At 48.1% G+C, this 27,190-nt stretch overlaps 2 protein-coding genes across 2 annotated transcripts in view; both read left to right on the forward strand.

Annotated features, from left to right (window-relative positions):
* The window catches only part of EHD1 (EH domain containing 1), a 36,606-nt gene extending 21,973 nt beyond the window's left edge, over positions 1-14,633 (forward strand). The window contains exons 3-5 of the mRNA XM_038409367.2: positions 4,968-5,380; positions 10,794-10,958; positions 11,811-14,633. Coding sequence (XP_038265295.1) covers positions 4,968-5,380; positions 10,794-10,958; positions 11,811-12,335 — 1,103 coding nt within the window. The 3' untranslated portion in view covers positions 12,336-14,633. The remainder of the gene's footprint in view (positions 1-4,967; positions 5,381-10,793; positions 10,959-11,810) is intronic.
* Positions 14,634-19,428: 4,795 nt separating this feature from the next.
* The window catches only part of CDC42BPG (CDC42 binding protein kinase gamma), a 62,909-nt gene continuing 55,147 nt past the window's right edge, over positions 19,429-27,190 (forward strand). The window contains exon 1 of the mRNA XM_038409333.2: positions 19,429-19,655. Within this exon, the coding sequence (XP_038265261.1) occupies positions 19,499-19,655 (157 nt within the window). The 5' untranslated portion in view covers positions 19,429-19,498. The remainder of the gene's footprint in view (positions 19,656-27,190) is intronic.

A 27,190-nucleotide genomic window follows, 5' to 3' on the forward strand; every position in this document is an offset into this window, starting at 1 on the left:
TGTCCTTCAAACTCCTTTTTGGCTTTTCTTATTTTTTTTACACTTAATTTGGCAGTGTTTATGCTCCTTTCTAATTACCTCACTAGGATTTGACTTCCACTTTTTTAAAAGGTGCCTTTTTATCATCTTTTACATGGCTGTTTAACCGTGGTGGCTTTTTTAGTTTTGGGGTATACATTTAAGTTGAGCCTCTATTATGGTGTCTTTGAAAAGCGTCCATGCAGCTTGCAGGGATTTCATTCTAGTCACTGTACCTTTTAATTTAATTTGTTTAACCACCTCATTTTTGCATAGTTCCCTTTTTTGAAATTAAATGCTACAGTGTTGGGCTGTTGAGGTGTTCTTCCCACCACAGGAATATTAAATGTTATCACTATTTCCAAGCGGTCCTGTTATAGTTGGCTCTTGGACCAAAACCTGCACTCCACTCAGGACTAGATCGAGAGTTGCCTCTCCCCTTGTGGGTTTCTGTACCAGCTGCTCCAAGAAGCAGTCATGTAAAATATCAAAATTTTGTGTCTGCATTTCATCCTGAGGTGATATGTACCCAGTCAATAGGGGGATAATTAAAATCCCCCACTATTGAGTTTTTACTTTGATAGCCTCTCATCTCCCTTAGCATTTAATCATCACTATCACTGTCCTGGTCAGGTGGTCGATAATGAATCCCTACTGTTATATTCTTAATAGAGCATGGAATTACTATCCATAGAGATTCTATGGAACCTGTGGATTCATTTAAGATTTTTATTTCATTTGATTCTACATAGTGTCCAACATAGTTTACATAGCAGTAGAACTGCTGCTTAGAATATAATTGAGGGACTCTTAATCATGAATACTGTTGAGTCCCTCTGAAAGCCCCAGAAACTACCCATCTGTCTCTGCCAATCACACTAGCTAAAGGACTTTATTCTCAGGAGATTGAGATTTGAGACACTTTATAAAAAGTATGCTAGCATTTAGCAAAACTAACACAGCTGAATGCTGAATTCTCAGGATGGATTGTTAATCTCTTGACTTAGAGTGAAGTCAAGACACTAAGCATCACTTCTCCATACTGTCCTGGAGAGGAAGAATGGATGGTGTAGTGCTTAGGGAGTTATCTTAGGACTTGAGTTGAACTGAGGTCTCCCAGCTCAGACAAACTTCCCATGTGACCTTGGGCAAGTCCTTCAGTCTCTGCCACCATCTGTACAATAGGGATAATAGTACTGCCCTGCCTCAAGAGGTGAGAGGCTAAAGGCCTTGGAGATTAAGGCCCTTTAAATATGGAAAGGGGAGTGACTGCTGAAGTGACTCTTTATTGAATGAGTGGCTAAAGGTTAGCGCGCTCCTATGTGTAGAGGATCTAACTTCGTTTACACTTGCATTACAAGTAACCCTTAGATATATTTTATTGAAAGCCACAGCTATATGTGAGACTGAGGGGTCCATGAGAGACTTAGACTGAAAACTGACTGAATAGAATTCAGCAATATATATACAATAGATTTCCAAAGGAGGCTGCCTCCATTTAAAATTTTGTAGGGGTCCACAAAGGGGGGGAGGGATAGCACAGTGGTTTAAGCATTGGCCTGCTAAACCCAGGGTTGTGAGTTCAATCCTTGAGGAGGCCATTTAGGGATCTGGGGCAAAAATTGGGGATTGGTCCTGCTTTGAGCAGGGGGTTGGACTAGATGACCTCCTGAGGTCCCTTCCAACCCTGATACTCTGTGAAATTAAAGACTAAACCACTGATACAGCATCTAGTGTGCAGAGTCCCTAACTCAGTCTAAATAGACAAAGGGTGAATAATCCTGAGGGAGGGAGCTGAGATACAGGGGAGAGGACTTGGCCAAAGTACCATGGAGTCTGTAGAAGAGTTTGGGAAACAAACCTGAGGGTCCTAGTCCAATGCCTTAACACCAAACCAACAATTCCCTCATGTAGAGGGATTCTGCTGACTGATTATGGAGTCTGCCTGGTATGCAACTTTACCTTTTTAGTGAAAGATTTTGGATGCAGGCATCCTGAAGTCTCTCCAAATGCACAAATAAAGGACATTACAGGAGAAGAGTACAGTTAACTTTCATATGGTAAATAAGCACCCTGACTTTCATGAAAAGCCAAAAATCAGGCTAATCTCTAAACTCCCAGCATGCAGTCGGGAACTGTGGTGGGACTGCTGTGCATCTTGACTCTCTTCCCCTCCTTGCTCCCCCTTGCCCAGAGGAATAAAAAAAGCAACAAGCAGCTCAAGCCAATTAAGCCAAAACCAAACCCAATTTCTGCTTTTTTTTGATGGGTTTGGCATGTCTGGAAGAGAGCTGAGATGTTGAAAGTCATAATGAATACTCCTTCCTGCAGTGCTGACAGTGACACCTGATCGTTTTGAAATCTAGTATGGTAACAACATAGCTGCCATACATCCAGGCTCAAGCTGTGACTTGGGCCTAGCTAGATAGTAAGCTCTTCCAGGAGGCTCTTGCTGTACTGCACCTAGCACAGAGGTGTTGTGATCTTAGTTAGGGCCTAGGGGCCTTAAGTAGGTGGCACTTTCCCTGAGTTATAAGTAGATGTGGGTGAATTTTAAGTCACTCTTCAGTGAAAATGCAAATTCAATAACATGCTTCAGAAAGCCATAAGACTGGGTGGATGAGGTAATTTCTGTTGGTGAGAGAGAAGCTTTCATGGCAGTTTTGCTGCATTGTAGAAGAAAAATCTGACTAACACTGATGTGGGAACAAAACACTTCAATGTCCTTTGGTTTGAACTTTCTCAATTTCCTTGAAGCATATTAAAATTCAAAACTTAAATGGTCAGATTCAAAACATTTAGTTCAACCCAAAAAAAGTTTCTCTTAAATTGCCAAAGGACCAAAAAGTCCTTGTCTAGCTCTAGTTACCACCCTGAGGTGCAGTTAGTGAGCTCTGTGGCAGTAGGTGCAGTTTCCCAGATGACATGGGGAGCAAAGCTGAGCTTGCTCACAAATGGGAGACAATCCTCTTGTGAAGACAGTTGCAGGGTGTTGTCCTAGCAAGAGCCTAACTTCAGTAGCTACATCAGCCTTTACCCCCCCAAAAAAAAAAACCCTCCCTTTCAGCGTGTAGACTGGTTTCAGAGTAGCAGCCGTGTTAGTCTGTACTCACAAAAAGAAAAGGAGTACTTGTGGCACCTTAGACTAACAAATTTATTGGAGCATAAGCTTTCGTGAGCTACAGCTCACTTCATCAGATGCATTGTAAGGAGAGTGATCACTTAAGATAAGCCATCACCAGCAGCAGGGGGGAAGGAGGAAAACCTTTCATGGTGACAAGCAAGGTAGGCTATTTCCAGCAGTAAACAAGAATATCTGAGGAACAGTGGGGGGTGGGGTGGGGGGAGAAATAACATGGGGAAATAGTTTTACTTTGTGTAATGACTCATCCATTCCCAGTCTCTATTCAAGCCTAAGTTAATTGTATCCAGTTTGCAAATTAATTCCAATTCAGCAGTCTCTTGTTGGAGTCTGTTTTTTGAAGCTTTTTTGTTGAAGGATAGCCACTCTTAGGTCTGTAATAGAGTGACCGGAGAGATTGAAGTGTTCTCCAACTGGTTTTTGAATGTTATAATTCTTTACACAAATCAGACACAATCAGACGTCGAGACTACCAGTTTGGCCAATGTACATGGCAGAGGGGCATTGCTGGTACATGACATATATCACATTGGTAGATGCGTGTGGACTATGTCTGCATAGAGTTGCTGGGTGCTGTTCAGTTGGCTTCACACTAGAGGTGGCAGCACTTTGAGCTAAGCCGTTCTTGTGTAACTTGCATATCTGCTTGGGGCATCCTGTGTTCACATGACACTGCACTGCTGGAAGCAAGCTTTCTCAGACTGGAGTGCATCTGCTACTGCAGTGTGCTGTATGGTTGCTACATCTCCAGCCTTACTAGAAGTTAAAGTAGCCGTCCAAGTTCCTGCTACAGCAAGTCTGATTGCAGATTCACTTGCATGGGGTTTGCCCTTCAAGGAGGTTTTTTCAGTCTTTCTCAGGAATGTGGAGAATGCTCAGTCATTCCAATGGTAACCAGTATTTCAGCTGACACTAACAGACTAGTGACCAGAGCACAGGACTGGGACTTGGGAGACCTGTGTAGGAGCCCCAATCGTGGACCAGACCCTGTCAACACAATTCCTGTTCCAAAGAGCTTTATTCCTAGGTTGGCCACTGGCCTGCTGGCTGGTCCTGGGACAAGACGCTTTCCTCCCTTCCAGGTCAGATTTGCAGAAACAGGGGGAGGGGTGGGCCTTGCACAAGGAGATGTTGCCTTCTGTAGCATGGGTAATCTGCTGGTATCACTAGGCGTCTCACTGCAGCAATTCTTTGCCATCACAGGGGCCTCTGGCATTGGCAGCCCTTTGGTTTCTCTTGTTCTCTGACTGGGGCTTACAACAGGTTAGTCTCCTGAGGGCTGAAATGCTTTGGTTTAACTCAATTGTTGGGTTTGGTATAGGGGTATCTGAAACTGAATGGCCTGATAGATAGGAGGCCAGACTAGATCTGATGGTCCCATCTGGCCTTAAACGTTCCCTTATCTTTAAACCAGGGATAATGAGATCTTTCTGAAGATCTCTGATATCTAAGCTTGGAAAAATAGTGTGGAGAGCTCAGCATTAACCATAGGTGGTGGACACAATTCAGTCCTGATCTAAAGTGGTCAATCTAATAGATGACTTTGGAAGTTGTCTGGGGCAGTCAGTTTGCATAGTGCTTAGCACAACTTCTGTTCCATGGCTGGTGTTGGGGCTCCTAGGTGCTACCCCAACACAAATGAGTAAGACAAGATGGGAGAGGAAACTGAGGCATGGGGGCAATCATTTGTCAGGGTCAGTGATGGGGCTGGGAGCAGACCAGGGTCTCCAGAGTCCCAAGTTGATGCTCTCCTCTCTAGCAGCCTTCTTAGCTGCAGTCCTTGTGTATAAACATCCCTCTCTCGCAGGCTACGACTTTGCAGCAGTACTGGAGTGGTTCGCGGAGCGTGTGGACCGTATTATTCTCCTCTTCGATGCTCACAAGCTTGACATCTCAGATGAGTTTTCGGAGGTGATCAAGGCCCTGAAAAACCACGAGGACAAGATCCGGGTGGTGCTGAACAAAGCAGACCAGATTGAGACTCAACAGCTGATGCGGGTCTACGGTGCCCTCATGTGGTCACTGGGGAAGATCATAAACACCCCAGAGGTGGTGCGGGTCTACATTGGCTCCTTCTGGTCCCAGCCCCTCCTCATCCCTGAGAACAGGAAGCTCTTTGAAGCAGAAGAGCAGGACCTCTTCAAAGATATCCAGTCCCTGCCCAGGAATGCTGCACTCCGCAAGCTCAATGACCTCATCAAGAGAGCCAGGCTAGCGAAGGTACAGTGTCCCAAGCATTCCCTCTAGTGAGCCACAGACACGCTATATGGCTGGGATTTAGTCTAGAGGAAGCCTTCTCTGAACTAGGCTGATACTTGTCTAGTGTTAATGTAGCATTTCAGAGTTCCCCTGACCAAGTGCAGGGGTGTGCCTATTGTGCCAGGTGTCTGCAAGTCCCGCTCCCCCAGACTAAGATCAGTCTCTGAGAAAGATGGGGGAGGGAGAGGCATTGCCCTGCTCACTGCAGAGAACCCCCAGTGAAATAATACCTGCCCCAGAGAGCTATCTGAATATCCCCAGGGTGGGAAAAGACACCAAGTGGTAGAGGCTCACTCAAGGTTGCAAAGCAGTTTAACATCAGACCTGGAAATAGCAACCACCAGTACTGTCTCCAGCTCCCTGCTCTAACCCGCTAGACCCCATGTTCCCATAGCACTGGAAAACCTAGAATCCTGACTCCCAATCCATGTTCCCACTGCTTTAGTTGTCAATACAAGCCCCAATGTAGATACTATCTGCACCAGTGAAGCCTATGTAGCATCTGGCATTTAGTGCAAGTTGCTGGTGTAAGAACAGCCATGGCTCCAATCCAAGGGTAGGTGAGGCATAGCTTGTACTGCCTGCTAACCCCCAGTGGTTTCTCACTACTCCATTCAACTAATGGCACACTACTCCCAGAAGTATGTTTTGTGGTAAAATAGAATAGAGATCTTGTGGCAGAGCCAGGAATAGAACCCAGACTATTACTGACAGCTGCATTTTACAGCAGGGGAAACCCCTCAGATTAATTTCCCTTGCTGGAGAGTTGAGGCTTTGTTTCTGGGTCAGTCTGGGGGGAGAAACTATGGAAATTTCTGAGCCATGCTGTGGAAATTCCACCTAAACTCTTTACCTTGCAATGGACTCTGCACTATTCTGGGCATTAGCTTATCTGCAAGAGTGATGCCTTAGAGATCTGCTCACATATAAGCCTAGCTAGTAAAACACAACCTGGGTGGAGAAGTGCAGCTCTTCATTGGAACACAACTGGGTTTTTTTATGGCTCTGTTTTCAGTTTCTCTTTGCACTGACTGGAAGGAGCTGTAAAAACCTTGATTGCTTCAGAGAGATCACAGGGCTCAGCATTGACATGGGTCAGAAATAGCTCCTGAAACCAGAGCTGGCATTAGGCTTCTCAAAGATCCAAACTGCTGCTTGATTTCAGCACAATCTACTTCAGAAGGAACAAATACGTTTAGCTAACCAGGCTTTCTAAAATCTAACTCTGATTTAGTATAACAGATCAAATTCTTATTCTGTGTCTACGCAGCACCTAGCACAATGGGGTTCTGGTCCATGACTGGTATTTGAATTACAGGATGTTTTAATGTAAGTCAGCAGAGATGTATAGGAACATAAATGGAAGGCACCACTTGGGTCATGGAATCTAGTCCCTGCTATTGTGTGCAGCTGCAGTCACATCCTGGCTCCAAACTAGTTAAGTTGTCCGATCCCCACTATTCCTACTGGAGGCTGTTCCAGGATCTTTCCTTATTTCCAGCCTCAGTGGATCCCTGGTCAGTTTCTGTTCTTTGTTGTGCCAATGTTGTCTTTGAGCTGTTATAGCTCTTCCCTCCCTGGGGTTTACCCCCAAATGTATTTAGAGAGCAGTCAGATCCCTTCTTAGCCTTTGTTTTTTCAAAGGCTAACCAAGCACAGCTGCCTCCTTTTGTAAGATCTGCTCTTCATTCCCCTGATCAGCCTAAGAGCCCTCCTCTGCATCTGGTCCAGTTTGGATTCAACTTTCTTGGATACTAGTTTGTAATAACTCTCCCTGTAGAGTTATTAGTTTGAGAGGCCAGGCAAGATACCCAGCACACACCTGTTCTGACACTGACTCTGTCATTTAACTGAGAATGCCAGTAGACTCGCTAACCAATTGCAGGAATAAGCTTTACACTGAATGTCTAACCCATCATCGCAGGCTGCATCCCTCAAAGTAAGTCTATGTACACTAGCTGCCTGAAATGATGCTTTGGGAGGCAGTGTGGGCTAGTAGCTAAGTGGGAGTTGGGAAACTTTCGTTAAATGCTTGGCTGTGCCACTGACTTTGTGGGAGGGGAAGACTTCCCCTGCCTCCACTTGGCTTGAAAGCAGTTCAAGCATGTCTCAGGCTGGCATGTGACTAACTTGTAAATTGATCCCTCCCCTGTAACTTAACTCTTTGAGTATAAAAATGACTTAATCCTGATCCAAATAGCACTGGTGTGACTGTAAAAGATTGCCACAGGCAGGATAGCATTCCCACAACCCACTCCTGGGAGTGGAGAAGCTCCATCCTTGTCCTGTCACACAAGCACTTCAGGCATAAAAGCCACCACAGTGCAGCAACATGTGGGGGAGGGATAGAATATCTTACCATTAAATGAGCTGTGCCTACAGAGGGCAAGAATCCAGTTTCACCTGATAAGCATCCCAGCTCTTCCAGGGTCCTCATGATCTCCACATGCCTTGCAGATGGAAGGAGGATTTGAAATCACTGTTGCTCTAAAAGTAGAATAATATATCTCAAAATGAATCCAGGAAATGTGCCTGAGCAAGTCTTGCTGGCTTAGCAGGACTCTTCAGAGACTAAAGCAGGTCCTACACCCAAAGCACTACAGGAATTCCAGTCTACTGTACTGGCAAAGCACTGTTAGTGTGCATGCAGCTATACTGGCAAAAGTGCTGTTGGTATAGCTCATTTCAGTCTTCCTGAGCAAAATAAGCTACGCTAGTAACAATGTTTTGCAGGCTGGTGTATCATGCCAGGTGTCTGCAGGCTGTTTTGCAGGCTGGTATGTCAGTCAGGTGGCACATCAGCATAGCTGTGTAAAACAGGTGTGATTTGCCAGCATAGCTACAGTGGCAGAAGTCAATAGACCTGGGCTAAGAGGTGACTTGTCACTGTCTTTAAGGCCCTACCAGAGGAAGAATTTTCTGGTAGTAGGTGGCTCTTCAATCATGCAAAAAGCAGAATGAGATGAAGCAAGACATTCAAACCAGAAAGATGCAAATGTTTCACAGTGAGGGTGGGTGACTGTTGCAAGAACTGACCAAGAAATGTGGTGGATTCTCTAAGTGGGGTTTTAATAGACTGCATATCACTCCAAAAGAGATGCTATAGCTTCAAACAAATTACAGGCTTCATATAGCTAGGTGGAGTTCTCACTCTTAAGTACTTTCCTTATGATCCTAAATATACCTGGCATCCTGGAGCCAGTATGACTTAACTCCATTTTACAGATGGGAAAACTGAATTGGAGCCATAAAGTGACTTGTCTGAGGTCACCTAGTGAGTCAGTTGCAGGTCTCAAGTCCTAGGTTAGTGCTCTAACCACTAAACCACCCTTTCTGTCTGGCCTTTTTTGCAAGAGGCTGGGCTAGATCAAGTCTCTTCTGGACTTAATCTCTGATGGCTTGTGCTGGATGACTGATCCACAGGCCATTACCCATTCAGACTCCAGTCTTAAGTTAAAACTATCAAGAGTGCCTCAAGAATTGAAGTCTCAGTGAGAGTCAATGTGCTTTAAGAAACTAAAGTCACTTAGATGCTCTTGAAAACTTGATCCCTAGGCTAGTGCCCATTAAGTCCACCTGGCATTCCATGGGGAACGAACTACTAGGTCTAACCTGGTACTTAAGAGGCCTAGGTTCAAGTCTGGCTCTGATGTTGAGGCCCAGAAGGAAGAGACTTCTCCAGTTTCCCACCTGTAAAATGGAGAGAATCCTTCTGTGATCCAGCAGGGAGTGGGGAGTATTGACCTGGGAATGTCGCAGGGGAGTTTTACTGGGACTGTCTGCATTGGGGCTGGGAGACCTTCCATGAGGGAAGATACCTGAGCATGTAACAGAGCCCAGGAGGGGGGTTGGGGCTAGGTGACACCTTCTGCCCAGAAACTGGCCAAAGGCTGGAGGAGGAACCAGGGGAGTAGGGTGTGACAGCTGGAGGGGGTTTCAGTTGGGAGCTGGCTGTGGAAACAGGGAGCCCTAGGACTGGGGTCTAAACTCCCTTCCCCACCCAGAAGGACTTGACTGAGGGGTCCTGGTACAAGCTTTGCTTGGGACTGTTCCTGTCGTCCCATAAACCTTCAGTTTTACAGGCAGGCTGAGTCGCAATGAATTGCAGGAAGTGGAGGTGCAGGGCCCTAACTCCCCCATACTCCATGACTACTTCAGTAGTGAGGATAAAAGCCATTGTAATGCTCAAATGCCCATATCTATATAGACAAAGGATTTCATGGGAAATGTTGAGCAAGAGGCTGGGAAGCAAAGCCACTGCCACTGCAGGTTAGGAGTAAAGGGCACCAGCAGACTGTGGCTAACCTTCCTCACAGGCTGGGACCTGAGGCAATGGTCCCTGATGGGTACATAAGAACAGCTATACTTGGTCAGACCAAAGGTCCAGCTAGCCCAGTATCCTGTCTTCCAGCAGTGGCCAATGCCACATGCCCCAGAGGAAATGAACACAACAGGTTATCAAGTGATCCATTCCCTGTCACCCATTCCCAGCTTCTGTAAAACAGAGGCTAGGAACACCATCCCTGCCCATCCTGGCTAAAAGCCATGGATGGGCCCATCCTCTGTGAACATAAGATGCATATGCAAGTAACAAACAATTCTAGATTTGGCTACCATATAAATACTAATGACGACTCCCCACGCTACAAACCCTCCTTGTGTAAAATCAATGGAAGTTCCCCCACACCACAAGGGCCTGCATGACTTGGCCCAACAATGGGAGCTTTGCTTCATAACACAGTAAAAGAAGGGGACATCTGAAAAGCAGGAAGGCAAAAGTGACAGGTAAAAGTTTATGGCAGTGACTAAGGATCTTATTGTATCTACTGATATACTAGCAAAAGCTGAACAAGAGAATCCTCCAAACGTTTTCCTCCTCCAGTGAGAGGGGTTACATTCCCCAAGTAAAATACTCCCTGCCTTTACTCAAACAAATGTAGTCTGTCTCCTCCAAAATTCCCCACCCTTTCCAACAGAACTCCTTTAGATCCACCATGTTTCCTTCCCCAGCATCTGATGGAGGTTCCGTTAGGTGATTCTGTTCCTGCGCTGATGGGTGACCCTTCCCTACCCCTGTACCTCAGTTTCCCCTTTCTAAAGTGAGGATAAAGCTACTTGCCCACTGTATGGAACTGCTCTTGAGATTGACTCATGGGTTTTGTGAAGCAAATAGGGTATCTTGCAGTTAGAGCCCACAAGTTCTATTCCTGGCACTGAGGGGAATGTGGTCAAGTGGGGTAAAGCAGCAGTGAGGCTGGGAGCAAGGATGCCTGGATTCTGCTTCCTGCTCTGGGAAGGAATTGGATCTGTATTAGGGCAGGGAAAGTGATATGCTGTTAACCAGGAATGGCAGCTCCTCTCTTCTTTTTCCTAGGTCCAGGCCTACATAATCAGCTCTCTGAAGAAGGAGATGCCCAATGTCTTTGGGAAGGAGAGCAAAAAGAAGGAGCTGGTGAACAACCTGGGCGAGATCTACTTGAAGATTGAGCGGGAGCATCAGATCTCCCCTGGGGACTTCCCCAATCTGCGCAAGATGCAGGTGCAAAGCCATGCCTTGGGCGTGAGGGCGGGGCAGGGTCTGAAGTGCAGGGCCGTGAACCATTGTGATAGGAGTTTTGGTCAGACATCTAGGCCCAGCCACTGAGCAAGGAGTGCTGGTAGCCAAAACTCCTGTGTTCTGTCTCAGTGCTGGGAAGAGTGGGGTCTAGTGGATTAGAGCAAGAGATGCTGGGAGTCCTAAATCCCAGCACCTAAAATACTACTTGGAACCATAGGCTAATCCCCTGTCTGGGATGACTTAAACTCTTCTTCCTAAGGAAGATGAACAGGCCTCCATGCTGGTCACACCATAGGCTGTTCTGGGGGAGACCCAAACAAGCTGTCAGCTTTCTGTAGATGGGGAGTCCCTGACTTCTTGCTTAGAAATAGTTTCTTCCCATATGCCCTTGACAATAACTTCCCATTCCCCATGGTGCAGTGTACCACTTAGCAGCTGTCCTCCATCCCAGAGGTGGCTGCAGACTGCTTCACACACCACTTCTAACTTATAAAGCCAAAGGCCTTGGTGTCTGGGGTGAGGGTTGTATCCAGGAGTTGGGGGGGCAGAGGGAGAAATGGTCCAGGAGGGTACAGGTGGATTGAGTGGGTGCAGCTCAAGGAGGGCACTGGGGCTGGGTTGGGGATGGCCTAGTTTAGAGACATATGGGGGTGTTTCAGCCTGATTCAAGGATGGATGGGATTGGGGGACAGCTCGGCATGGCTGGATGGGGGCAGGGACATATGGGCATTGAGGGATGGGTTGGAGTTGCTGAGTATTGGGTAGGATAGGGGAGCAGACTGCTTCCAAGTGCCAAAGCACACCCTGAATGCTGATCTCTGCCATCTTTCCCAGGAGCTCCTGCTGAGCCAAGACTTCAGCAAGTTCCAGCCCCTGAAGCCCAAGCTGTTGGATGCAGTGGACGACATGCTGGCCAATGACATTGCCCGGCTCATGGTGATGGTGCGGCAGGAAGAGTCTCAGATGCCCACCCAGGCAGTGAAGGGCGGGGCCTTTGAAGGCACTATGAATGGGCCCTTTGGCCATGGCTATGGGGAGGGGGCTGGTGAGGGCATTGATGACATTGAGTGGGTGGTGGGAAAGGACAAGCCCAGCTATGATGAGATCTTCTACACCCTCTCGCCAGTCAATGGTAAGATCACAGGTGCCAGTGCCAAGAAGGAGATGGTGAAATCAAAGTTGCCCAACACTGTCCTGGGCAAGATCTGGAAACTGGCTGATGTGGACAAAGATGGACTCTTAGATGATGAGGAGTTTGCACTGGCCAACCACTTGATCAAGGTGAAGCTAGAAGGGCATGAGCTGCCTGCAGAACTGCCCCCCCATCTAGTGCCCCCCTCCAAACGCAGACCCGAATGACTCCCCAGCAGCCTCTAAATGGAGGGGGGATGGGCAGCCAGATGCCTGGATTTCAACATCTAACTGCTAAAAATCCACAACCCCTGAGAGCTGGTGGACAGTTTGAATTTTGCTTCAAAAGGCACTGAACTTAAATCTTCCTTCCAAATGCCCCCATCTATGGGAGTGATAAGATCTGAATGAAACCCTCAGACATGTCATACTGTGCGCAAGAATGATATTTTTAATATATTCAAGGCTGCATTTTTGTTCCCCTTTATCACTTGAGGTGCTGCTCCAGGAGCTGCTAATACAACTGGTTTGTCTTCCTAAGGTGTTGAATGAATGGCTCCTTGTGGCAGAGCAGCATAGCTGAGCTGCAAACATCAGTTCAATCCCCCTGCCTGGGAGTACTGTTCGCAATGGAATCAGCTTCACCCTTGTGCTGGGATGGCACAATTCTGGTTCTCTTCTCTCCTCTCCCCCCTCCCCCCAGCTGTCTGATTTTTCTGGGGAAGCAGGCACTGTAACTTCCCCTGGTGGTGAAGCAGTTCTAATTCTCTTTGGAACATGGTCCAAACACATCAGTTTAGTTCTAAGCTGACTTCCCCCTATGTACAGAGCAGTTTTTATGCTAATACCCCAGTGGTTGGTCTTAAGATAAAGGGTCATTTCTCCAGGGCTTTCTGATCTTCCCATCTAGAAATGTTCACAAGTGAGTGTTAATTACAAAAAATGTAGACTAGTTAAAATTGGAGAGGGGTTCTTAAAGGAACATGGACAGATCTCTTTGGTGGGGATCCCTGGTGCTGCTTGTTGTACCTTTCACTCCTGGACTCCCCTTACAGAAGACAGCAAGTTGTCATACTTCCTTTGAATCCCACTCAAAGCCCTCACTTCCTTTTAGACACCTACTTCACTGACCTGGCTTCTTGTAAATTTCACAATCCACATCTCAGTTCTGAGAAGCCTGAATTTCTCAAACAGGAAGATAGTCTGTTCCAGAGGCTCTCTTCCTTAAAACTTCACAGGTCTGACCTCACTGTCCTAAGCCTTGTCTCATCAGTTGCTCTAGTGCAGACTCTTTTGCTGTAGCATTTCCCTCTGTAGCATTTCCCTTTGCCCTGGTCTAAGTGATGTGCAAGGTATGGCCTAATCTGAGCCTATTATCCTCACCCTGTGGAACTGACGCACTTTGCACTGCACACGTGGTCAGATGTTCACCTCTAACTCTTTTCTGTCTAGAAACATTCATGCTGAGAAGCCTTGGAATTAAACTAGAGGTGGGTTATAGACAGTTACTCTGGCAGCATGCTCGTCTGATGCTAGTGACTATCACTAAACTCAGCCTGTCTTTGTCAACCTCCAGGGCTAGATCTGGAACTGTTAGCAAAGAACTTGTGGGGAAAGGGTGGCCATGTTCCTGATTCACCGCTGCACAGGTTGTGACTGCAGTTCCTTAAATTGCCTGAGTTTATTGGCCTTCTGTCAACTTCAGGGCCCTGCCAGAAGCCCTCAAGCAACTCTCATCTGCTTGCAATTTTAACCATTCTCTGTACCAACACTGAAGACCTAACCCAGACTGCAGCCTTCAGAGGCACCTACAGTTAGGTGCACTGAATCCTGCAGGGATTGGGCACCCAATTTAGGCTGTTCTCAAATCCTCAGGCAGAGCTTCCTATGAAGCAATGGCTACACAGTGCTGGGAGAGGCCTAAGGGTTTGCCACAACATCCTCCTGCCAGGCTATGAGATTGGGGGCAGGGGGATGGTTAAAGTGGAGACTTCTCTGTAAGATGTGCCTTATTCTTGTGGCTGTTGGAGTAGAGGCAACATCATTTGGTGGGTTTCTCTTGGTGCTTTCACAGACAAGCAGCCAAAAATGTTTTGCCTGGGGTCCCTTATCAGCTGCTTAACAGCCTGGCTCTGCTCAGTGTGTACTTGGTTTGTGTGACTGACACCACTGATAGAGAATCTAAAAGCCTTCTGGTAGCAGGTTGCCAAAGGGGATCCAGTGTTTCTGGCTGAGTCCATGTGACAGGCAAGAGACTAAAGCTCTGATACTTCAGGTAACTGGTTAGAATGTTCCCAGCTTCCTGGCCTTCTCCATGTGGACTCTGTGCCAAAGGAGGGTCAGACTTCAAGGACTGTGCTCTAAAATCTGTTAACTATGTACATTGCTTGTTTACTTCCTGTACAATGAAGCAGTTCTCAGTGGGGGGTGGTCCCCCCAGGCTCATGCATCAGAGGAGGGAAGTGCACTCTGTTTAAGCCTGTCAAAATCTTTTTGAAACATTAAAATGTATTTGCAAATTCTGCAGCTCCTGAGTCTGCGTCCTGGGAAATGCCAGGGGAAGTGGCTTCTGAGCCTTGTTAAAGGGAATGCATCACATCTTAAGAGACCTGTGCTAGCAAGAGCTGCTACCAACATGGGGCTCCTGCTGGAATATCTCCTGAGCTGGGAACTGCTCTTCAATGCAGGCCTAAAACACCAGCCTAAACTTGACTCTGGACCCATATATAGGAGGTGGCCCTAACATTACATGGCTTCTGTTGGTGGAGGGAGAGGTGGCCTGTGTATTGCTCCCTATAAAGAGAAATGGGGTCAGCTGACATGTACTTGGCTTAGTTTACCAGCTAGAAAGTTACTAGCAGGGGGGAGGGGAGAGGAAGGAGGAGAGACTCCACTAAAGTCAGTGGCAGAGCAGGGAATAGAACCAGCGTGTCCTGTGTCTGATACCTTAACTGCTGCAATGCTCCTTGCAGCCTAAATACAAGGGAAGGAGGATTATTCCTTCACCCACTTTACAGATGGGGAGGAAACTGAGCCAGACTTGGTTCAAAATCCCAGCTTCCTTCAGGCAAGTTCTCTGGCCTGCCAGTCTACGGCCTTTAATCACAAGGCTACCTTGCCCCTCCCTAGTGCAATGTACCCCAAGGAGAAATGTGCATCACTCTTTAAGTACAGTTAACTCTGCTCCTGAATGTAGCTGTTGTACCATGTACCAGCCCCTGTAGTGGGGTGAAGATTCCACTGGGTGAGAGCAAGAAGGGGATACAGCAGAGGTGGAGGGAAGAATTGAAGTGTGGGGAAACCTGATCAGACAAGAGCAGGATCTGCTGAGGAGCAAGCTCTGACACAGCTGTGGCATTGAGGGGTAGGAGGTGCAGGAGCCTGGATTGTTTGGGGAGGGACAGACTTTGGGCAGTGTCTGTTAAGCAAACAGTAGCTGTTTGTCTATAGGAGGAAGCTGCTGATGCTCCTGACCTTCAGGGCTTGTGCCAGGGCATCTTCCTACTTCCTGGCATGATAAAGTGCCTGTGTACATATGCCCTTCCTAGTCCACAGCTTCCCTCCCTTCCCAGCTGGTGGAGGGGGTGGGATTTTCCTATGAGATCTGTTCTACATCCTACTCAGTAGGCTTCTCTGGGCCCAGTCCCAGAGTGTTGATCCCCTCTCAACACCCAGCTCCTATTGTTACCAATTGTCCATTCTAACAGGTGGCTGGCAGGTTGTTTGTGTGGGGAGGAGGGGCTGCTATGCAGTTGGGGCAGTGTCTCACTTTTCCTGGTGAGGGAGCAAAGTTTCCTCTTATCAGAGAGAAAGGATCCACGCCTACTTAAGGTGAGTCTACATGCAATGGCGGGGGGGGGGGGGGGGGGAGAAATGTGGCACATGGCAGAGTGGGAGAAGCTGCTTCCAGGAGGGTGGGGCAGAGAGGGAGAAGATGCTGGGAGGGAATGGGCTACCTGCTGCTGGCTGCAATAGTAATGGGCTGGGGGGGGAGGCGGTGGCATTAATGCTGAGACTCTGAGTGAATTTTGGGGAAGGGTAAGATGCAGCTGCCCTTTGCTGGGTGGAATGTGGGAACAAATAGGGCGTGGAGGCTGCATGTAATGAGACTGGATATCCTGCTGCATGGAATACAGTAAACGGGGTAGGGCGAGGGTGGGATGCTGCTGCCTCCTGTTGGGTGGAATGGCTACTGCACAGCTGTTCCAGAAGCCCTGTACAGCCAGTATCCAAGAGTGGAGGCTCTGGGTCAAAGCTTACTCCTTTAAGAGCTGCAGGATCCAAGTCCTGCCATCTTTGGCATGCAGCCCTGGATGCTGGTGTTCAGCTGGAAGAGTCTGTGTCCCCTGCTGCTGAAATGCAGCTGCCACTTGTCTGCAGGGAATTATGGCTTTAGGGCCTGATATGGGGGGGGGGGGGGTTGTTTGGCACCAGCAGCCCTGAACAACTGTGGGTGGGGACATTGCAGGGTTTAGGGGCCCACTCCTTCAGTGGGGGCTCTTCAACTGAGGGAGGGTAGAATCCAGGATCGGGCCCTCCTGTTGAAAATAAAAGGGCCTGCTTGTAGTGCACCCACTGGGTGTCTGAAGTGGGGACAGGCCTAGAGAGCAGAGGAAGATGGGAGAGCATGATCTCTTCCCTCTTGGCCATCTGACCTCAAGGTTTCCATGCAAGTGCAGGTTAATCAAAATGCTTGAGGGAATGTCCGTTCAATTTCACCAATTAGTTGAAGTGAAGGTATGGGGGAGGAGTCCAACTTCTTGAAGACCCCACATTCTAAGTGATTGGGTTTAGACTTTAGTATTTAATAGATTCTATTGTAATTTCAACCATCATACAGTATGTTATTTATATATTGGTCAAAGTCCGTTCACGTTTGAGCTGAAACACCATGGTGATGTCCTGAATCCAAGTTCCAGTTTTGTGGGAAAACTTTGAAATTCAGCTTTTGTCCCCAATTTGGATGGGAGGAGGAGGGAAGTATTGTGTAATAGTGGAATTTTATGCAGAGTGGAAGTTCTTAGAAGGAGGTAAGTGAGAAATTCTAGTGAGTCACTTCCTAGGCCAGAAATTCGCCGGCAAGGTAGTTCTGTAGGCTGGGAATGCAGGGGGTTTCCGGCTCAAGGCTGGATTGCTTCTACAATCCAAAACAGCTAGTGAGTTGCTGTAGGATAAGAAATTCTAATATAGTGTGCTTTTAAGTTTTAACCCCTTCCCTAATGCTGACTGCCACCTCCTACTGTCAGCTGAAATGAGTCCCTAATTTTTTTTTTTTTTGCTGACCTCATGTATGTGTCATCCTTAGCCCTTTGTAGGGAAGCCTAGCACTGGTGTGTGTGAGGGGTGTCCCAATCATTAGATCTATCTTTGCAGCATCTGCTGTGAGGTGAGCAAGTATAATTATCAATGGCAGCAGTGAGAGTGATTTGCCGGAAGACAAGCACCAGTGTTTGGTGAAAGAAGGAATAGAACCCAAGTCCTGACTGCCAGCCCCCTGCTTTCACTATAAGGAGACTTCGCCATCTCACTGTAGAGCCTTCCCAGACAGGGTTTTGGGTCAGATGAGCTGCATGGGAATGGTATCAGCTGGTGCTGTTCTAGCATCGTGCCCTGTCTAACGACTGGGCACAGTGTTGTTGGTCGCTTTCTGCTGTGGTGCCCTGATGGCGGGGAGGAGTCTCTCTCACTTCCTTGAATTGCCAGCTGGGAGGGGGATGGAGTCTGGGCTTGGAGTGGACCCTTGAGCTTCCTTGGGTTAGCTTGGTTTTAATCCAGTAACCTGCCTTTAATTCAGTCATCCAGCAGGGGGTAGTGCTACTTCATGTAAGCTTCTCCACCTCCCCACCCCATATCCTTGCCATGGCCTCTGGTTAAACTGTAAAGAAATCTCAGTGCTATTGGGCCTATGCAGCTTGGTGTGATGGGGGACCCCAATCAGGTTGGGGGGAGCAGTCTATGCAGCACTTGGCACCCTGAGGGGCCCCAGTCTCTGTTGTGGCTTCTAGGTGCTTTCACAATATAAAAGGGAGCCTGCGGGCTAATGCAAGGGATTGGAACCTAGGATGCCTGGGTTCTATTCCTGGCTCTGCCCCAGATGCCCTGAGAGAACTCAAATGAGTCCCTCTCTTCCCTTTTTCCCCCCCCCCCCCATACAATGGCTGTTTCTCCTCCACTCCTTTTGTCTGTTCAGACTGAGCTTGGATGGCATGCTAGGGGCACTGATCCAAGTTGGTTCTTTAGACACCTGCCTTGGTACTAACAATGCACATGCCACGGTGGGGCACTAAATGCCAGTTGGTGCCTCTAGGCCAGTCCTTCTCTGCCTATTTACCATTGTGAGCCACGTATGCAAGTCTGTTAATCTGTATGGCCTTGAGGATGTCACATGGGCCACAAATGTGTGCTGATGGTGTCACAAGCAGCCCGTGGTAGGCTGTGGGTTGAGAACGCACTGTGGGCTCTAGCAGTAATAGGATAGGGGCTAGAGAGGGCTGCACTGGCCTTAATAGCTGAACAGCTGCCTGCTCCTTGCCTGGGTGAGGAGCTGAGGGGCCAGCCTGAGACCCTCCGTTTTGCCCCCAGCCCCAGACTGGTCACAGTCCAATACCAGTTTCTTTCAGTGCCTCCTGACCTGGTATGAGATGAGTTTGCTGGGTCTCATTTGGGTTCCCCTAGAGCCAGGGGTCTATCTCAGCCTGGCCCTGATGGAGGGGCCAGGCCACCCCCCCGTGGCAGAGCAGAGAAGGGGAGAACAAGCATATGCCATACCTCGCTCCTTCTATCTTAATCTTTCTCCTCCTCTGTCTTTTCCGTTCTCCCTCCAGGGGCTCTCCTGTCTGTCCATCCACCCCTAGCCCTGGCTCACTGTCCCTCCCCCTCCCCCTTCATCCCTCTCTTGAGCCAGGCTTCCCTGAGTCTCTCCCTGTTCGCAGCTTTGGCTCTCCAGCCACCCCCCCCCCGCCCGCCCCCTCTAGTTTCCATTGCCGTCCTCCCTCTATCCATCCCTCTGCACGTGCGCCCCCTCTCCTGCCATCCATCTGTCCATTCCTCCCCATGCACACCTTTCTTCCCTCTCTTTCTCCTCCCCGTCTGTCCGTCCGCCCGCCTGCCTCCCTACACATCCATCCGTCTGTCTCCCTCCATTCCTTCTCCTGTCTTTCTTCGGCCCGCTTTCTCCTTCTCTCCCTCCTCAGCCTCGAGGGGGCGTGGAGCTGTCAGAGCACATCTGGCACAGCTGGCCCCGCCCCTTCCCCCACCTGGCCCAGGTGTCGGTAGCTCCCTCCCCATTGGGGGCCGGCCGGCAGGGGCGGGGCCCGGGCCCGGGCTGCGGGGAGTGGGGAGTGGGGAAGGGCAGGCAGGCAGCGAGGCTGGAGCGGCCGGAGTGGGGCAGCATGTGCAGCCCGGTGGAGCGGCGCCTGGCCGGCCTGCGGGAGCTGCTGCAGGGGCCCGGGCTCGAGTCACTGCTGGACGTGCTGCTGTGCCTTTACCGGGAGTGCAGCGGCGCCCCCCTGCGGCGGGAGCGCCGCGTGCAGCAGTTCTTGGAGTGGGGTGAGTCTCCTGCCCCCAGAGCGCAGTGCAGTGGGGGCTGGGAAGGGAGCGGGGGTCCTGCCCCTAGAGTCCCAGGTAATAGGGGAGGCTGCCCCTTTAGCTCCTTGCAGTGAAGGAAAGAAGCCTGTCCTGTAAAGTCCGGCCCCCCGCCCTGTGCAATTAGAGGGGAGCTGTAGGAAGGGGGGGCTACCCCCAGGGTGCAATGGGACAAAGGGCCCCCAATCCTGTGCAAGGGGAGAGCTGACCCTGGGGTGCAATTGCAAGATATACTGCCTCCAGCACTCTGCAATGCAGGGTGGGATACTGGAAGGTCAGGAAGGGGGGATGACTTTCCTCCCACCATATGTGATGGCTAGGAGTGCCCCCACCTTGTGTAATGGGTATCCCTGTGGTGGCTGAGGGCAAGGCAGGAGTGGCTGTACTTGAGTGCTCCCTTACTCTGTGCAGCAGGGGTGCGATGTGCTCACTAAGGGGTAGGGGGGAGGAAACAGAGGTGTGAGCAACAAACACACACCAATCCCTGCAATGCTTTCTTCCCCCCGCTTCCTCCCTCTAGTCTGTGCTGATTGTGAAAGTAGCTGCTTTTATTTATTTTATTTTATTTGGGGAGGGGGACATGAAATGACCCACTAGAGACTAGCTTGAGACTTGGAAAACTCATGTCCTGCAAGCCCCTGCAAGCAGTTGGCTTGAGTCTGGATCACTACTAGGTGCTTGGGGCTTGTCAATCCAAGGAAGCTATTCTGGAGTAAAGTAGGGTGTGAATTTAAAGCACAATAGTTACTGTGGAATAGTTCACTCTTCCTCTGAATTAGCAGTTCTGGTCCATTGCCCTGTGCCACTCCAGCCTGGCAGGGCCCTTGTCACTACAGTATCAGAGCCTCTTGGTCTGGCTGGTTTATCCTCAAACATCTATTGGCTAGCAAACCACTTACAAGCAGGGCAAATAGAGGCAGAGAGGCTGTAGTGTGTTGCCCATGGTGAGATAGTCAGTGGCAGAGCTGGGGATAGAACTCGGGTCTCCGGTACCTTAACCGCACGCCCATCAGCACCAGATGTATGGCACTGTTTTGGGTTGAGAGGTGGTTTGATCAGTGTACTAGTATCTTCAGAGAGAGGAAACAGCAGGTACTAAAAGGCTCTTTAATCTAGTGGAGAATGGTAGAATAAGAACCAACAGCTGGAAATTAAAGTCAGAAACATTCAAGTTAGAAATAAGGCTCCAATGTTTCTCAGGGACCAAACTCTGAAAGCAAAGGGTGGGGGAGGATTCTTGATGTCACCAACTCCAGACTGGCTGCCCAGCTAGAAGATGCTTCAGTCAAATGTAGGTCCATTGATTCCATGGCCTAAAGGGACCATTGTGGTCATCTGGTCTGGCCTCCTGTATAGATAGCACAGGCCAGAGAACAGCCCCAAAATCATTCCTAGAGTAGATCTCCAAGAAAAACAAGTGATGGGGCTCGGTACAGGGTTAACTGCTGTGGTATTCTTTGGCCTATATTATACAGATGGTCAGACTCAATGGTCTAATGTCCCTTCTGGTCTGAATCTATGAATATCCTTGTCATAGTGTGGCAGGAACTCCATTTTAGTTAAGGCTGAGACATTCTTCCTGTTAACAGCCAGTTTTTCTAAGTGCTCAAAAATTCACCTGCTGCCTTTATTTAAAAATACAGAATTCCTGCCTTCTAAATCATCCAGCTGTGTTCTCACGACCCTTTGCTGTAGCATCTGGCTACGTCTCTCACAGAAGGAAACCTACACATTTGATACCAGAGCCTGTAAAAAGCTTGTAAATTTCCTGTTTGGCCCATCACCACCAGTAGACTGGTCCCTCTCATGCTCCTGATACAGATCAAATGATGGGAGGGCTCAAATTTTCCAAAGTGCATAAGGATTTTGGGATGCACAGAGACGTTCCTTAAAGGAGCCTAACGGAAGGGGTCCGTTTAAGGCGTGTCCAGTTGGGCAGCCCCCAAATAACTAAGTGGTGATTTCAAGCTGTTTTGTTGACAAAGGAAGGTCCCTGCCCCAAAGCTTGGTCTAAACACAGTGGAAAATAGGACGGGAGGAATGCTGCCAAGTGCAGCACTTTGGTTCTGAGAGTCATTTGTACATCTACTGTAATGGGTTGGTCGCAGCATCACTATTGCTTGGGGTCTCTGTGTCCTGCCACCTTCTGCCAATCTCTGAAGCCCACAGGGGTACATTCATTTGCACCAGCTGTGAATCTGGCCCCAAGGCTGGCTGCAGCCTGTAGGTCCTAGTTCCATGCTCACTCCAGTGGAGGATGGCTGCTCTTGCACTACAGACCAAGCCTCCTGAGAAGTCTATCAACGAATAAATGGGGGGAGATGGGAGATCAGGATCTCCTGGCCTCATAGCACAAGAACAAGGGCCCACAGTGAAATCTGAAGGTAGCAGTAAAGACAAGTGCAAAGCACTACACTTTGAGAAGGGAAAAAATCAAATGCACAGCTATAAAAATGGGAAATAGCTGGCTAGACAGTGGTACTGCTAGAAAAGAATCTGGGGGTCATAGTGGATCACAAATTGAATGAGCCAACAGTGTGGTGCAATTGTGTGTATTTATATATTAAAAAAAAAGCTGATATTATTCTGGGGTGTATTAACAGGAGTCTTGTATGTAAGACAGGAGGCATCATTATCCTTCTCTGCTTGGCACTGGGGAGGTCTCCTCAGCTGGTGTGCTGTGTCCAGTTTGGGGTGCCAGGCTTCAGGAAAGGTGTGGATAAACTGGAGAGAGTCCAGAGGAGAGAAACAAAAATGGTAAAAGTCTTTGGAAAACCTGACCTGTGAGCAAAGCCTTAAAACAAACAAAAAGAAACACACAACCCCTTGGTGTTTAGTCTTGAGAAGAGACTTACTGGGGACCTGATAAATCTTCACCATCCTCTTTAAAACAGCCCTTAACGTATTTGATCAATTGTTCTCCATGTCCATGAAAGGTAGGACAAGAAATAACTGGCTTAATCTGCAGCAAGGGAGATTTTAGGTCAAATATTAGAAAAAAATGTTCTAACTCTTAGATGAGTTAAGCTCTGGAACAGGCTCCAAGGGGAGATTGTGGAATCCACATCACTGAAGGTGGTTAAGAACTGATTGTGACAAACACCTGTCAGGCATGGTCTAGATTTGCTTGGATCCTGTCTCAGTGCAGGGGCTGGACTTGATGACCCCTCAAGGTCCCTTCCACCCTGACATTTCTATGATTTTTATGAAACTCGCAATGGATCAAAGGATAGAGTACTACTTTTAGATTATGGTACTTGCTACCATAGGAAGTCGCTGAGGCCAAGAATTTACCAAGCTTCGAAAAGAGATTGGACAGGTTCTATGGATGACAAGAATATCCAGTTATAGCTAATGTTAACAAACTTCGGCAAGGATATTAAACTTCAGGGTTTAAGCTCATCTTCTAGTTATTCACAATCAGGAGGAGACCTTCATTGGGAATATATTATCCTACATTGGCTCACTCCAGCATTTCTGCATCTTCCTCTGAAGCATTAGCTGCTGGTTGTTTGTATTGCTATAGTACCTATAAGTCCCAGTCATGGGCAAGGGCTCTGCTATGCTAGGCACAGTACAAGCACTAAACAACAACTCTCTTCCTGTCCCCAAATTATGATGATCTAATTTTGGGTTAGATCTGGTCTGGTCTGATCCAGTCTGGCAATACCTATCTTCCCAGGTCTAACCCCTGGCTCTGCCCCTCCCCTGTAAAACTGAGGCTGATCATTCAGCAGCTGTAAAGGGTGGGTGATATTTCATTAGCTAATTGTAAAGTGTTGTGCTCTCTCCTTCCACTCCCTTGAGAGCTGCTTTGCAGGAAGCCAGGAATCTCTGTGCTGTGTGAGTTTGCATCCACTCCCATTGCTTACGTATATTCTCTATGCTGGGAGTGATTTATGCTGCAGGAATGAAGATTGGAGGTGGGGGGAATGATCCTGCTTCCGTGTTCTTTGTTTTTGTTTTAAGTCCTTTCTTCACAAGGGAAAAATGTGGGAGAGATTCAAAATGAGATGGCCTGACTCTGTGCCCTCCTCCTGTGTGAAAGTGAGATCCACATCAGGCCCTAATGTCTGGCTGTGAAGGTGTCTACTGCGTTTGCAATACCATTGCCCTAGCACTAGAGCCAGCTGAAATTTGGGATTTCTGGTTTGCAGGACATGTCAGACTTGCTGAAAATGTTAATTTCAGAAATAGGGAAACTGTATTTCCAAAAGGTAATACCTATCCCAGCAGGTGCTCGGGAAACTGATGTGATTCTTGTCAGTTTCACTCTGTTCACCACTGAATGATTTGGGTGAAGCTGACCTGAATCATGTGAGCAGCTGCTGAGGACGCTGGGGATTGCCACTCCCAAGTATCTCTCTCATGGTTCTGGGGCCCCAGGACTTCCCAAGCCAGCAGGTTCCCTGGGCTGTCTGGGGATCTAGCTGCCCCCAGGACACTGGCTAGTAGAAGGGAGACTGAAAGCTGTGGCTAGAACAAGGGCTTCCAGGCTCCCTGCTGGGAGCTGAAAGCTGAGCCCCAGTTAGAGTTGGGGTCCTCAGGCTCCCCTCTCCATTGCAAGGTGCCTGGGAGCCCAGCTATCTCCACTCTGGGGCAGTCCAGATGGTGGGGCTGCCCCAGAACTGCAGAGCCTGCTGGGTGATCTGGCAGGGACCCTGCCTGCAATGTGACAAACAGTCGAACTCGGGGTGAGTTTGCGAAACACTTCACGTTCACCAATTGTTTGTTGTTTGTTTTTTTTTAACACACAACTTGGAAAATTTCCATTCAGCTCTTGCTAGGACAGGGTTTGTTGGGGATTTTTAATGGATTTTATGTAGGCTGGAGGAGTGCTTTGTGACTTAATGAGTCAGATGTGTCCTAAAGGAGACATTTATGCCCACAGGGGTGTGCTGGGCCTAGCTGTGGGGGGAGTGGACAGATCTGGTTATTGTCTATGGTGTCTTCTTGCTACTCTAGTTACAGTTGCACAGAGAACCTTGAAAATATGATCTGATACGGTCTGATTTGGCAGAGAGCCTGAAACCATAGCTCTGGATACTGCCAGCTAGCTCGGTTGACCAGCAATGGTACTTCAGAGGTCAGCATTAACAATCTCACTGCTGCTCAAAACATATAAGACAGGAGGAGGAGGTGGCTCTTATGGAATCTGGCCTGCTGGATAAGGCAGGCCATAGAATTTCATCCAGTGGCTCATGTGGTGTAGAGAATTATTCTTTCCTACACTCACTGCAAAGGGGAACCCTGATAAGAAATGTGGCCAAGGGACAGGACATGTGAGTTCCATTCCTAATTCTGCACAGGCCTGCTGTGTGACCCTGGGCAAGTCCTTTCCCCTCTTGGTGTCCATTTCCCATCCCACCCTCTGTCTATTTAAACTGTGGGCTCTTTGGGGCAGGGCCTGTCTCTTGCTACATGTCTACCTAATGCCAGGTGTGATGGCGGGGCTTTTTTTTTTTTTTTTTTTTTTTTTTTTTTAAGGGGTCTAGGTGCTGCTATACTACAAGTGTGTGAATTACAGCAGGGACAGCTCTTATGATTTTGGTGGAATTTAATCACAGGTTTCAGAGTAGCAGCCGTGTTAGTCTGTATTCGCAAAAAGAAAAGGAGTACTTGTGGCACCTTAGAGACTAACAAATTTATTAGAGCATAAGCTTTCGTGAAGTGAGCTGTAGCTCACGAAAGCTTATGCTCTAATAAATTTGTTAGTCTCTAAGGTGCCACAAGTACTCCTTTTCTTTTTGTGGAATTTAATGTTTTCCTTAAAGCCCCAGCTCATGTGAGACTCACCTTAATATTTGCAGATTGTGGGGGGGGGGGAGAGAGACTGAGAGTGACTCACTGACTGTGCCCCTTTTAAAGCTCAAAATCCACAGGAGACAAATTCAAAAAGAACCCAACATGCATTACTTTTTTTAAAATTGCATGATTCTTTAAGGTAATGTCATGGTTTTGGGCTGGGCTGCCTCCCAGTTTTGAATGCTTAGTGTTGGCAACACACAGATATCCTGATTTCTGGAATCCCTTCAATGGGGTTTCTAAGTATTCAGCACCTCAAACAATAAACCCCTTTTAATACTGTGAGGGTTAGCACTTGGACTGTAAGTTCTTTGGGGAAGGTGCCATCTTCTGTTTGTGTGGTGCCTAGCCTAACAGAGCTGCAACAGCTTTATGCTTCCAGAGGCAGTGTTGCCTAGTGGATAAAGCACTGGACTGGGACTCAAAGACCTGGGTTCTAGTCCCTGCCCTGCTGGGTGCCCTCAGCCGAGTCAATTGCCCCTTTCTCTGCTGCTGTTTCGTCCTCTGTAAAATGGGGTGACTGTTTATTCTTCTGTAAAGTGGTTTGAGATCCACAGACTAACGCTGCTATTGCTGCACCATTACACAATTATAACTAACAATAGATCTGGGTCCTTTAATTGTAACAGACATCTAAAATTCCTCACTTGGAGGAAATGAGAAGCAGGCAGATAATCAAGCCATTGACTTTTTGGGTCAAAATAATGCCATTCAAAAATAAAAGCATAACTTCTGACTGATTTTTAAGGCCAGAAGGGCCCATTGTGGTTTTTCTAGTCTGATTTCTGTGTACCCCAGGCCCTAGGAAGTCTCTGAAGTAACTCCTGGTTGAACTAGGACTGCTCTGTTAGAAATACATCTTGTCTTGATTTAAACATTGCCAGTGATGGTAAATCCACCACAGCCCTTGGTTAATTATCCTGTCTGTTAAAATGTTTCATTCTGAATTCGTCTCGCTTCCACTTCCAGCCATTGGGTTGTGTTCGATCTTCCCCTGCTAGATTGAGGAGCCTATTTTCAAATTAGGATTCCTCATGTCAGTACTGCTAGACTGGGATCAAGTCACCCCTTCGCCTTCCCTTTTGTAAGCGAAGCAGCGTGAGCACCAGGGCTTTAAGGGATGTGTGATAAACAGTGAAAACTCCTCTAGTTGTAAAACTATTTCTATCCATAATGGATCTGTCTTGAAGCATACTGCAGTCAGACCTAGCAGCCCTAGCCATGGACCAAGACCCATTGCGCTAGGTGCTGTACAAACTGAACAAAAGATGGTCCCTGCCCCAAAGAGCTCACAGTTGCACTAGTCTGGCTCTGGCCCAGGGACATGTTAGTCTAACCTAGCACGCTTTTAGTTTTATTTTAAAAGGAGTGAGACTGCATTTTCGGAAAACCTCAGGTTAGTCAAAAGCAAGGCCTTCTGAAAGGTTCAGGCCAGTTGCCTCCTTCCTCAGGCATCTTAAATTCTTCCCTGCAACTTGCTGACATTTTCCAAACAAACGTTCTTCACAGCTTTTTCAACCCCAGTTTTGAGCTACAGCAACCTCATTAGATACCAGCTGTTCTTCTGAGTAGGCCAGTACTACCTCAGGCCCCAGAAGATGGGCGATGGGGCAGACAACGGGGGTGGGCCATTGCTGCCTAGACCCCTGCACTGAGATTGGGAGAGATGTCCTGTTCCAGGTGACTAAGAACAT

This window comes from Dermochelys coriacea, chromosome 7, assembly GCF_009764565.3.
Source record: "Dermochelys coriacea isolate rDerCor1 chromosome 7, rDerCor1.pri.v4, whole genome shotgun sequence".
Taxonomy (NCBI): domain Eukaryota; kingdom Metazoa; phylum Chordata; order Testudines; family Dermochelyidae; genus Dermochelys; species Dermochelys coriacea.